Here is a 13752-nt window from a genome sequence, read left to right as displayed (position 1 = left end):
TTACAGATGAGGGGGTGTGGCGACACATTTTTTGAATTTGTCACATTTTTTATACAGGAAAGAGGGAAGGATTTTAAATGACTGGTTGCTCCTTGGTAGGTAAGACTAGGGATAGATGCTTTCTTATGTAAGGTACACTTGTCAGTTTATTTTAGATTTTTCGGGTTTACAACCACTTTTGATTAGTCAATACAAGGCATCACTTAAAACTCCAAATTTTCAAAACTAAGAGGTCTTGACTTTGGATTGCTAAATGTGGAGATTTGGAGTTTTGTTCCAATTCAGAGCAAAAATTTAGCCTTAAGCCCCGGGTCAAATGTCGGGAGACATCGGTCGTTTAAAAAAAAAAAAAAACATCCAACATAGTTACATAGTAGTTAGTCAGGTTGAAAAAAGACACAAGTCCATCCAGTTCAACCACAAAAAATAAAAAAACAAAATAAAAAACACAGTAAAATCCTATACACCCAACTCCATACCCACAGTTGATCCAGAGGAAGGCAAAAAACCCCAGCAGAGCATGATCCAATTTTCTACAGCAGGGGAAAAAATTCCTTCCTGATCCCCCGAGAGGCAATCGGATTTACCCTGGATCAACTTTACCTACAAATCTTAGTACTCAGTTATATTCTGTACATTTAGGAAAGAATCCAGGCCTTTCTTAAAGCAATCTACTGAGCTGGCCAGAACCACCTCTGGAGGGAGTCTGTTGCACATTTTCACAGCTCTTACTGTGAAAAAACCTTTCCGTATTTGGAGGTGAAATCTCTTTTCCTCTAGACGTAAAGAGTGCCCCCTTGTCCTCAGTGTTGACCGTAAAGTAAATAACTAAACACCAAGTTCACTGTATGGACCTCTTATATATTTGTACATGTTGATCATATCCCCCCTTATTCTCCTCTTCTCAAGAGTGAATAAATTTAGTTCTTCTAATCTTACCTCATATCTGAGCTCCTCCATGCCTCTTATCAGTTTGGTTGCCCTTCTCTGCACTTTCTCCAATCGGTGTATGCCACCTTGTCTGACAGAAGCCGGACGAGCATGCTAGAAAACCAGCAGCCGACGGCTCCTGATCAGTGCTCTCTGCCAATGGCGGAAAGCGCTGATCAGAGTGTTCTGGCAGGGGGGTGGAGGGGGTATTATGGTGTGGGGATGTTTTTCAGGTGTTGGGCTTGGCCCCTTAATTCCAGTGAAGGAAACTCTTAAGGCCTCAGCATACCAAGATATTTTGGACAATTTCATTCTCCCAACTTTGTGGCAACAGTTTGGGGATGGCCCCTTCCTGTTCCAACATGACTGTGCACCAGTGCACAAAGCAAGGTTCATAAAAGACATGGGCGAGTTTGGGGTGGAAGAACTTGACTGGCCTAACCTCATCCCAATAGAACACCTTTGGGATGAATTAGAGTGGAGACTGCGAGTCAGGCCTCCTCCTTCATTGCAGAAATTGATGGAAAAATTCCAAATTGTGTTCTATAAAAACTGGACAAAAGGAACCCACACTGGCAAATTCTTCGAAAAAATTTGAAAGCTTTTATAATAATAAAAATGCTTGTAAACCCTCAAATATACCCAATGAAGTAAATAGCCTCAGATGATACACAGAGATTAAAAAAAAACTCCTACATAAGTTTTACTTGTTTATCTGCTGTCTTCTCTTCTGTACATCCCTTCAAAAGTACTGAATTTAAGATGAAATCCTTCTGCATTTTTCAGTATCACAGAGGAGGGGGTGGAGAGCTTCAGTTAGAATTCTGAGAACACATCCCCCTTTACACACAGCAGAACTGTGTTCTGAATAGACACAAAATTATCTCATATGTCAGTAAGTGATTCATGCTGATAAAGGGAAGAAGCACCGGGAAGAGAAACGACACTTACGCCACGCACACACGATCGTAAATTCCGATAAGAAAAGTTTGATGTGAGCTTTCGGTCAAAAATTCGTCCCGTGTGTAGGTCTCATCTGACTTTTTCTGTCGGAATTTCTGACAACAAAAATTTGAGAGAGAGAGCTGGTTCTCAAATTTTCCAACGGGAAAAGTTCTTGCCGGAAATTATGATCGTCTGTATGCAATTCCAATGTGCAAAAAAAACACACGCATGCTCGGAAGCATTGGACTTAATTTTTCTCAGCTCTTTGTAGTGTTGTACGTCACCGCGTTCTTGACAGTCGGAATTTTGTGTGACTGTGTGTATGGAACACAAGTTTAAACCAACATTCCGTCGGGAAAAAAAATCCACGGTTTTCTTGTCAGAATTTCCGATCGAGTGTACGCTCATTAGACTGAGATGCCATTAAAGTTCCTGTGCATATAAAGGCAGGTGTCCCAATACTTTTGGTAATATAGTGTAGATAAATATAGTGTAGATCAGTGGTCTCAAAGTACCGGCCCGCGGGCCATTTGCGGCCCGCGGACCAGTTATAAATGGCCCGCAGGCAGGGTGGAATTGAATATTTTCTTTATCGTACATCACGGGACACAGAGCGGCATTCATTACTATATGGGTTATATGGAGTACCTTCAGGTGTAGACACTGGCAATCTCAAACAGGAAATGCCCCTCCCTATATAACCCCCTCCCATAGGAGGAGTACCTCAGTTTTTACGCCAGTGTCTTAGGTGTTAGTCATGGTTTAGCTTGCCTCCGCATCCTTGGGATTAGGTGAGCTACCGGTTCTGTCCAAAAAAGCCTCAGCGCTAAAGTGGTCAGTAACCGGACCCCAAACCCTTGGGGTATAGCCCATAATGCTTTTCTTTTTAGAGAGCTGGACCCTGGGCCCATAACTTAGAAACCTTTGGGTACCTAAAGTTTTCTGTTGCCAGGGTGCTATATGGGCCCAGGACAGTGGATCCTTCATAGGAACCCAGGGCCTGAAGGTCTAGACATCCCCACGGAGATGGGGGAAGATTGGGCCTCTTGCTTGGCAAAGTCCTGCGGCATGGAGCAGGTAAGTGAGGGGAAAACTTGCGGAACTTGGTTCTTAGCAGGTTTTTTTCTGGGGGGTCACAGGGGACATGCCTAAAGTTATGCACTGCATCTGGCAAACTAGTCACATATCATAAAGATAGGATGGCTCTCTATGTATTATTCCCCATAAGATGTGACCTCCCTTGTAGTGTTGGAAAAGCATTGAGTGGGGCCTGTGTTATATAAAAATATATGTGTGTGTCAGAGAGCTTTGCTTACCTGCAGGCCTCCAGGCGATGCTCCATTCAGTCTTCCTCCTCAGAGCCTGCAAGCAGGCAAAACGCTGACCTCCTCATGGTTCCAGGCTGCAGGCTGCAGTTTGCTGGAACAGAGAGGTCCCTTCCTCCCAAAATCCCCCCCCCCTCCCCCTGTCGGGAGGGGCATTTCCTGTTTGAGGTTGCTGGGGGGGAAGGGCGGGTCAGTGGCTTAAAGGAAGGGGCGGCCCTTCCTTGTTTGTTCCATCAATACTTTGGAACTGAGGAGAAAGACCAGAGCGGCAGCACGGGGCGCCGAGGACACACAGTGGCCAGAAAGGATATTGCAGTCTTCAGAGGACTGTTTTGTCAAGCCTAGAAATAGGCTGTTTCTTTTCCATCTCATAGTTTTTCTTTGCAATACTACTCAGGGGGACAGAATGTTTTTTCTTTCCTGGATTTGAAACAAAAACGAAAAAAAAAAAAAAAAAAAAAAAAAAAAGTCATCTAGGGGAGAGGAAGCATTTTTTTATCCCCCAAACAGGTGTTTGGACAATTAACTTTTATAGTTCCAAATACCAATAGGTAGCAGGTGTACCTCGGTATTGTACCATGGTATGCCGCTGTTTTCCCTACAGGGAGCCTTGGGGCCATCGGGATCTGGGGCTGGAGCTGACGCGGGTCAGTCCAACCCTAAGATGGTCACGGAGGAGGTATTACTCACCTCTTTAAAAGAGATGCAGAAAGGCATGGGAAAAATGATATCCGCAGCTATGCGGGGCAGTAAGCGGAATAGATCTCCGTCGCCCGAGCGCGGACCCTCAGAAGAGGAGGTCCTTTCCTCAGGGGAACTGGACGACCTCTTGGACACGAACCAAGTAGGTTCAGGGATCGAAGACCCGGATACAGAGGAGTCTGGGGCAGTCTCCCTGAGGGAGAGCTGGTGGATTCAAGGATTGTCGGACTTGGTCCATAGGACATTCAACTTGCCAGTACCAGATCTCCAGGTATCGACGGTTTCAGCTTTGGGCTCACTGAGGGCGCCTCAAAGCAATGCTGTGTTTCCGATCCATCCTCTATTAGAGGGAATTTTGTTCCAAGATTGGAACAAGCCAGATAAGATCTTCTTACCACCTAAAAGGTTCTCTGTCCTATATCCTATGGAAGAAAAATTTTCCAAAAGATGGGCTACTCCTGCAGTGACGCAGCCATCTCATGTGTTAACAGATCGTTAACATGCCCTGTAGAAAACATACAGGTGTTCAAGGATCCAGTTGATAAGCGCTTGGAAGCACTACTTAAGAACTCCTTCACTACTGCAGGGGCAGTAGTACAGCCAGCTGTGGCTGCGATTGGGGTCGCTCAAGCATTATCGGATCAATTTAAGCAGATGCTTAAACTTATTCCGGCCCAGCAGGCAGAAAAATTTTCGGATGTCCCTAAGGCCATATGTTTTACGGTAGACGCAATCAAGGATTCTATCCAGCAAGCGTCACGTTTATCGTTATCCCTTATCCATATGAGAAGACTCTTATGGTTAAAAAGCTGGGGGCTGAGCCCCCATGCAAGAAGCTCCTGGTAGGGTTCCCCTTCCATGGAGGACGACTCTTCGGAGAAGACCTAGATAAATACATTCAGACCATTTCAAACGGCAAGAGTACTCTCTTGCCAACTAAGAAGAAGGTTCAGGGACCTGCGTTTAAACGACAGTATTCCCCTGGGCAGGGGCCCTCTAATGCCAAGCAGTATCGACGGCCTCCTGCAAAAGCAAACTTCGGCTTCAACAGCAGATCACAAGGACAGGCTGTTAGAGGCAAAAGGCAGTGGTTTCGCAAACCAGCAAAACCAGCCCCCGAGCCAACCTTATGAAGGGGCGCCCCCACCCACGAAGGTGGGGGGAAGGCTGCGACTCTTTTCAGAGATTTGGGAAGCCAGCATTCCCGACGAGTGGGTACGGTCTTCCATGGCCACAGGCTACAAATTAGATTTCCTAAGGTTTCCTCCTCCTCATTTCCAGAAGTCGAGGATTCCAAACGATCCGGAAAAGGGAGCCGCATTAAGATCGGCATTAGATCATCTACTTTCCCAGGAAGTAATAGTAGAGGTACCAGTCCTGGAACAGGGGCTGGGTTTCTACTCCAACCTATTCATCATCCCAAAATCCAATGGAGATGTCAGGCCAATTTTGGACCTAAAGATGGTAAATGCATATCTAAAGATCCGCTCATTTCGGATGGAATCCGTGCGGTCAGCAGCTGCCACACTCCAGAAGGACGACTTCATGGCGTCCATAGACATAAAGGATGCCTACCTTCATGTTCCAATTTATCAGCCACATCAAAGATATCTACGCTTCATGGTGGCTTCGCGTCACTTCCAATTCGTGGCGCTTCCCTTCGGGTTGGCTACGGCCCCCCGGGTGTTCACGAAGGTCCTAGCTCCAATCCTAGCCAAACTAAGGATCCAAGGGGTCACGATCCTAGCATACCTGGACGACCTCCTAGTCATAGATCACTCGTCTCCCGGCTTGGAGCGAGCAGTGGCCCTCACGGTCCAATACCTCGAGAGGTTCGGCTGGGTCCTAAATCGAGAAAAGTCAGCTTTCCAGCCCACAAAGCAGTTTGGAATATCTCGGCATGAGATTAGACACAGAACAACAAGGAGTGTTCCTACCTCTGAGGAAGGTAAAAGCCATCAAGGAATTAATCCTACTGGTTCTAAGCAAGAAAGAACCGACTATTCGCCTATGTATGAGGTTACTAGGCAAGATGGTGGCCACATTCGAGGCGGTACCATACGCCCAGAGCCACACTCGCATCCTACAGGCAGCCATCCTGTCAGCATGGAGCAGAAGGCCACAGGCCTTGGATATCCCGTTGCCGCTCTCATCAAGAGTCCGACAAAGTCTGTGTTGGTGGTTAGACCCTCAGAATCTACTGAAGGGGGGGTCTTTCAGCCCAGTGGCTTGGAAGATAGTGACCACAGACGCCAGCCTGACGGGCTGGGGAGCAATTTTGGATGGTTGCACTCGCCAAGGTACTTGGGCAAAGCCAGAGAAGCAGTTGCCCATCAACATCTTGGAGCTCAGAGCTGCTCGACTAGCCCTCAGGGCTTGGACGTCAAAATTGCAGGGGTTCCCGGTGAGAATTCAATCAGACAATGCCACGGCCGTGGCATACATAAATCACCAAGGGGGAACCAGGAGTCAAGCCGCTCAGAGAGAGGTGAGCTTGATTCTTCTATGGGCAGAGGCTCATGTGCCCTGCATATCGGCAATATTCATTCCAGGAGTGGACAACTTTCAGGCGGACTTCTTAAGCCGCCAGACTCTATGGCCGGGGGAATGGTCTCTGCATCCACTAGTCTTTCAAGCACTCTGCCAAAGATGGGGAGTGCCGGACGTGGATATCATGGCATCGAGACTCAACAAGAAACTAGACAGGTTCATGTCCCGCTCAAGGGATCCGATGGCCTGCGGAACCGATGCGTTGGTTTGCCCTTGGCATCAGTTCAAACTTCTTTATGCGTTTCCCCCGCTCCAGTTACTACCCCGCCTGCTGCGCAGGATCCGGGTGGAGCACATACCAGTCATCCTGGTAGCCTCCAGCATGGCCCAGAAGGGCATGCTACTCACTAATCTTAAGGATGGTAGTGGGAGACCCTTGGACTCTTCCTCTACGGCCAGACCTGCTATCGCAAGGTCCGATCCTCCACCCTGCCTTACGGCATCTAAATTTGACAGCCTGGAAGCTGAATCCCTGATTCTCAGGGGTAGAGGTCTGTCTCAGAAAGTAATCTCTACCCTAATCAGAGCCAGGAAACCGGTCTCTAGGGTGATTTATTACAGGGTCTGGAAGGCCTATGTAGGCTGGTGTGAGTCCAAGCGATGGCTTTCTCGCAAATTTACCATCGATAGAGTATTAAGTTTTCTCCAGCTAGGAGTGGATAAAGGATTGGCATTAAGCACAATCAAAGGACAGATTCTGCTCTGTCAGTGTGGTTTCAGCGGCCGCTGGCCACCCACTCGCTGGTTAAGACCTTCCTTCAAGGGGTCTTACGTATTAGACCTCCAGTTAAATCCCCGCTTTGTCCGTGGGATTTAAATCTTGTTCTGTCAAGTTTACAGAAACAACCGTTTGAGCCGTTGGCTGATATTCCTTTGGTTCTACTGACAAGGAAGTTAGTATTTTTGGTTGCCATAGTTTCCGCAAGAAGAGTTTCGGAGCTGGCAGCCTTATCCTGTAAGGAACCATATCTTGTTTTTCATAAGGACAGGGTCGTTTCTCCGCCCTCATCCTTCCTTCCTTCCGAAGGTCATATCCAGTTTTCATTTGAACCAGGATTTGGTATTACCATCCTTCTTCCCTAAACCTACTTCCAGAAAGGAAGGGTTGCTGCATACCTTGGATATTGTCAGGGCCATGAAGGCCTATCTTAAAGCTACAAAGAAGATCCGGAAGACAGATGTGCTGTTCATTTTACCGGATGGGCCCAAGAAGGGGCAGGCAGCTGCAAAGTCCACCATTTCTAGGTGGATTAAGCAATTAATCACTCAGGCCTACGGCTTGAAAGGGTTGCCTCCTCCAGTATCATTAAAGGCTCATTCTACTAGAGCCATGGGCGCCTCCTGGGCAGCACACCACCAGATCTCTATGGCTCAAGTTTGCAAGGGCGGCAACCTGGTCTTCTGTCCACACGTTTACAAAATTCTACAAGTTGGACGTAAGAAGGAATACTGATACTGCCTTCGGGCAGGCAGTGCTGCAGGCTGCAGTTTGAGACCCTCGGATTCCGGGGGCTCCTCTTGTTCGAGTTAAATTTAAAAATTTATTTTTCTCAACTAAGTTGGATTTATTATGATTTGAGTATATCTCTAAATTAAATCCTTTTGTCTTGGAGATGTTCTCCCTCCCCTCATTGTAAGCATTGCTTTGGGACATCCCATATAGTAATGAATGCCGCTCTGTGTCCCCGTGATGTACGATAAAGAAAAAGAGATTTTAATACAGCTTACCTGTAAAATCTTTTTCTTGGAGTACATCACGGGACACAGAGCTCCCACCCCTCTTTTTTGAGGACCATTTTGGGAGGCATACTGCTTGCTACAAAACTGAGGTACTCCTCCTATGGGAGGGGGTTATATAGGGAGGGGCATTTCCTGTTTGAGATTGCCAGTGTCTACACCTGAAGGTACTCCATATAACCCATATAGTAATGAATGCCGCTCTGTGTCCCGTGATGTACTCCAAGAAAAAGATTTTACAGGTAAGCTGTATTAAAAATCTCTTTTTTTTTTTTGGGAGCTGGCGCCATCTGGTGGTGGCCGTTGGTATTACAAGTTAAGCATTACAAGTTAAACAGCAATTCTAATGTCATTTTACACTGCCATCTTCTTCACTCTAATTAGAACCCCCAAACATTATATATATTTTTTATCCTAACACCCTAGAGAATAAAATAGCGATCGTTGCAATACTTTCTGTTACGCCGTATTTGCGCAGCGGTCTTACAAGCGCACTTTTTTGGGAAAAAATTACACTTTTTTTAATTAAAAAATAAGACAACAGTAAAGTTATCCCCATTTTTTTTAATATTATGAAAGATAATGTTACGCCGAGTAAATTCATACCCAACATGTCACGCTTCAAAATTGTGTCCGCTTGTGGAATGCCGACAAACATTTTTACCCTTTAAAATCTTCATAGGCGACGTTTAAAAAAATCTACAGGTTGCATGTTTTAAGTTACAGAGGAGCTAGAATTATTGCTCTCACTCTACCAATCGCGGCGATACCTCACGTGTGGTTTGAACACCGTTTACATATGCGGGCGCTGCTCACGTATGTGTTCGCTTCTGCGCGCAACCTCTTCGGGACGGGGTGCGTTTTCTGGCTCCTAACTTTTTTAGCTGGCTCCTAGATTCCAAGCAAATTGGTCAAACCCTGACTTACACCAGTGCTGGTGGTAATAATGCACTCGCTGACACCAGTGCTGGGGGTTAATAATGTGTTCGCTGACACCAGTACTGTTGTTTTTGAAGTTTGAAAGTTTGCATGCGGCCCCTCATGGCATATGAAAACTTGTCTTGTGGCCCTTAGGTAATTTGAGTTTGAGACCCCTGGTGTAGATAGTAAGCTAACAGGAAGGGAGCTGCTGACTATATTCCCCTAGAATTGTTTGTGCAGTGCACAAAGTTGGGAGGAGGTGGTGGGGCAAGGGCTTAGTCAGACCACTGGAGAGAGGAGGGAAGGAAGGAAGGAGAAGGCAGTGGGCAGGGCTGGTGCAATGATTTTTGACACCCTGGCATCATTGAACTTCATTTTTCTTGGTTCGTTGTAGTGTTGTACATCACCGTGTTCTTGACGGTCGGAATTTTATGTGACTGTGTGTATGCAACTCAAGTTTGAGCCAAAATTCAGTTGGAAAAAAATCCATGTTTTTTTTTGTCGGAATTTCCGATCGTGTGTACACAGCATTAGAGCTTTGGAGAAAGACGAGTAAACACTACAGACATATGTGCTAAGCTCAGATTTCATGACTAAGGTTTACAACCACTCAAAGTGGATGTAAAGTTTTAAGGTAAAAAAGTATGCAGCCCCCAGCCCCCCCCCCCCCAATACTTACCAGAGCCCAATCCTGGTCCAGTGATGTGCACGAGAGCGGCTGCTCTCCTAGGTCTCTTCCTCCCCATTGGCTGAGAAAGCAGCAGTAACCATTTGCCTCACTGTTGTCAATGGACTGTAAAGCTGCAGCTCGGGAAGCGAGCCTGCTTTGGTGCCACCATTGCAAGTTGCTTGCTGTGGGGGCACTCGGCAAGAGGGAGGGGCCAGGAGCGCCGGTGAGGGACCTGAGAAGAGGAGGATCAGGGCTGCTCTGTGCAAAACTCTGAACAGAGCAGGCAAGTAATGACATGTTTGTTATTTTTATTTTCTTTAAAGAGACTTTAATATTACTTTAAAGTTGTTCTAAAGGCTCAAGATTTTTTACCTTCTGTGCGCAGCAGCCCCCCTAATACCCACCTAATACCCACCTTGATCCAGCGATATTGCATGAGAGCCTTGGCTCTTCTGGGTCTTTTGCTCCTCATTTGCTGAGACAGCAGCTGGAGCCATTTTTTCATATTTACTGAAAACGAAAAGCCTTTTTAATTATAGTAAATAAAGTTATTTTTTCCTTTTCTTCTACAGCTTTAGTGTAAACCTCAAAAGTGGAATGACCAATGATATTGCATTTCATTTTAACCCACGACTGAACAAAGGCACTCTAGTCAGAAACAGCTTCGTCAATGGCACCTGGGGACAAGAAGAAACACAGGTTGCCAAAAACCCAATCAAGCAGGGTGACTACTTTGAGGTAAGCTACTGTGCAACATAAGGCTACTTCACACTACTCCATCGTAAAAACGCATATGCGTTTCTGCAGCGTTTTTACTGTGTTTTTGACGCATTTTTTCAGTGCATTTTTCAAACTGTGATAAAAGAACACAGTGGTGCGTTTTTTCTGCATAAGTCCGGGTTCACACTGTAGGACAAACGCTCCGACATTGGGAGCTCATGTCGCATGAAAAACCCCCCAAAAAAACAAAAAAAAAACAAACAATGTGGACCCCCCAAAGTCCATACCACACCTTATTCGAGCACACAGCCCGGCCAGTAAGGAAAGGGGGTAAGGACGCCAGACCGAATGCCCTCAACATGGGGGGTGGGTGCTTTGGGGCCGGGGGGGGCGCTGGCGCCCCCCCTGCCCCAAAGCACCTTGTCCCCATGTCGATGAGGACAAGGACCTCTTCCTGACAACCCTGGCCGTTGGTTGTTGGGGTCTGCGGGCAGGGGGCTTATCGTTATCTGGGAGCCCCCTTTAACAAGGGGGCCCTCAGATCCCAGCCCCACCCTATGTGAATGAATATGGGGTACATTGTACACCAACCCATTTACCTTCAAAAAAGTGTCAAAAATAAAGCACACTAAACAGCTTTTTAAAGTAATTTATTAGGTAGCTCCAGGGGGTCTCTTCCGACTTCTTCTGCCCTCACCGGCTCTTCTCCGCTCTCTCTTCGGTTCATCTCCCTCTGTCTGGTGTCTTCTGCCGGGTCTCCTTCACCATCTTCTACTCTTTTGCCTGCTCTTTTGCTAGCTCTTGCCCGGTCTTCTCCATTGTCTTCTTCCCTCTTCTCTTCTTTCGATGTTGACACAACGCTCTCTCCCGCTCTAATGCCCGGTGCGCGATATGCCACTACATATATTGGCAAGGGGCGGGGTCACAGTGCTACGTCACCCGGAGGCCCCACCCCTTATGACGTCACCACCCAGGCCATGGCAAGTGGTGATGTCATAAGGGGCGGGCATTCGGTGACCCTGCCCCATGCCAATATAAGTAGTGGCACACCGTGCACAGGGCATTAGAGCATTGTGTCAACATCGGAAGAAGAGAAGAGGGAAAAAGACAATGGAGAAGACCAGGCAAGAGCTAGCAAAAGAGCGGGCAAAAGAGCAGAAGATGGTGGGGGAGACCCCGCAGAAGACACCAGACAGAGGGAGATGAACCGAAGAGAGAGCGGAGAAGAGCCGGTGAGGGCAGAAGGCAGAAGAAACCCCCGGGGCTGCCTAATAAAAGCATCCACTCCCCCATGTTGAGGGCATGCGGCCTGGTATGGTTCAGGAGGGGGGCTGCTTGCTTACCCCCACCCCCTTTTCTGACTGGCCGGGCTGCATGCTCGGATAAGGGTCTGGTATGGAATTTGGGGGGACCCCATGCCGTTTTTTCGGCAAAGGGGGTTCCCCTTAAAATTCATACCAGACCGAAGGGTCTGGTATGCTCTTAGAGAGGGAACCCATGAGGTTTTGTTTTTTTATTTGGCGTAGAGTTCCCCCTAAAAACTCGTACCAGACACAGTGCTTGGTATTGTCGGGGGTTCGAAGTCGGATCCCTGTTCATTGAAGTCGGAACGCATTTCGGACTTCAAGTCGCAGGGCAAAGTCGGATCCAAAGTAGTACAACAGTCTTATCGTACCAGTGTGAACCCGGCCTTAGACTCATGTCTAATGATTGGTAAACTGCCATATATACAATTTTTGGTTTCGGGTCTCAAGCTGTAAGTCTGCTCTTGGTTGTGACCCCTGAATCAAGGATGGACAACCTGCTAACTGTCAATTAGCCATGGTGAGAGTTGTAATTCACCAACAGCTGGTTGGCCATTGGGCTGTTCAAAAATGCATGATTTTAGTTACAGTATTAGGAACTTTATACACAGTATTGTCCATGGTCATTATTAGATACTGTGAGCTTATACATTGTATTTCCTTGCAGCTTTCTATTCGCGCTGGACAGAAGGCATTTAAGATCTTTATGAATGGAAGTCACCATTTTGACTTTGATTACCGCATGCAGAATTTAGCGCAAGTGGACACCCTGGAAGTGGACGGCAATGTAAAACTTTTTTACGTATTGATCTAATTAAGTCGTCAACCAGCCATCGACCTCCCAAAATTCAAGTCATCAGTTACCAACAACTTTATCCTGATCACCTAATCTGAACTTCAATAATAAAATTTAGTAAATACTTTATATAAAACAAAAGATGTCTCCTCCATTTATGAACAACCTTTAGCCTGGGCATGTTGATTGTAGAATAAGGTCCCTTTCACATAGGCGCCTCCTCTTAATGCAGGGGTCTCAAACAGACGGCCATCTACAAAGTCCCATGAGGCATTGCAAGGCTGACAGTTACAAGCATAACTCCCACAGGCAGAGGCATGATGGGACTTGTAGTTCTGCAACAGCTGGAGGGCCGCCAGTTTGAGACCCCTGGCTTAACGGGATCCACTTGCTCAGCGTGGGATGGCTCTGCTGATCCCCGTTAAGCCGGCGGATGACAGGTCTGTGTTCACTCACTGTGTAGAGCGGAAATGGACAGAGACCCACTCTCCTCTATGGGAAAATACAGGCGGTCCGTTTTCATCTGTTCTGCCAGTCGGATGGAAAATAGGACCACCATCAGGGGGAAGAGAACTCTCAACACACCTAGAAAGGGGCAGTCACATCCCCTAAAAAAAATGAATTAACTAGGAGCCAGGAGTGCAATAATACGGTTATCCCTGGCTCACACTAATGCGATGCGGGAAGCGCAGTGAATCCTGTGCATCCCCTTTTCAGCAATCTTTACTGTGTAGCTCTGTCCAGAGCTGTGCATTCGTTCTTCCACAAACACCCCCACAAAGGTTCCTCCATCGCTCTTATACAGGGGCATCATTGTAGAAACTGTATTATAAATTACATATGACCACGAAAAGGATAATGCATTCCAAGAATGAATCTTCTTTTACGAGAACTGCAATCTGTTAAGGCTGCATTCACACTTGTGTGACTTGTCATGCAACCCATCCAAAGTTGCGTCAAAGTTGCACTCCAAAGTCGGCGCAACTTTGAAGTCGTACAAGTGTGAATGAAGCCTAAAGTTTGAATGCACTCAGTGCCAACGTGGTGTCCACCAGTGGTGGGGAAATAGGCTAAAATAAGTTCCCACTAGCCACACTGAATGGTGTTTGTAGGTTATTCCTCCTGCTATTCTTCCTCCTGTAGGATCTCCTC

General features: G+C 46.8%; 1 protein-coding gene across 1 annotated transcript in view; it reads left to right on the top strand.

The window, feature by feature from the left end:
* LOC120913419 (galectin-4-like) overlaps window positions 1–12741 on the top strand; it is a 53159-nt gene extending 40418 nt beyond the window's left edge. Inside the window, exons 8-9 of the mRNA XM_040323330.1 lie at window positions 10353–10518; window positions 12472–12741. Of these exons, the coding sequence (XP_040179264.1) occupies window positions 10353–10518; window positions 12472–12618 (313 nt within the window). The 3' untranslated portion in view covers window positions 12619–12741. The remainder of the gene's footprint in view (window positions 1–10352; window positions 10519–12471) is intronic.
* The last annotated feature ends 1011 nt before the right edge of the window (window positions 12742–13752 follow it).

Source organism: Rana temporaria, chromosome 9, assembly GCF_905171775.1.
Source record: "Rana temporaria chromosome 9, aRanTem1.1, whole genome shotgun sequence".
Lineage (NCBI taxonomy): Eukaryota > Metazoa > Chordata > Amphibia > Anura > Ranidae > Rana > Rana temporaria.
The sequence above is the reverse complement of the archived record's forward strand: the minus strand, read 5'-3'. Positions and strand labels throughout refer to the sequence as shown.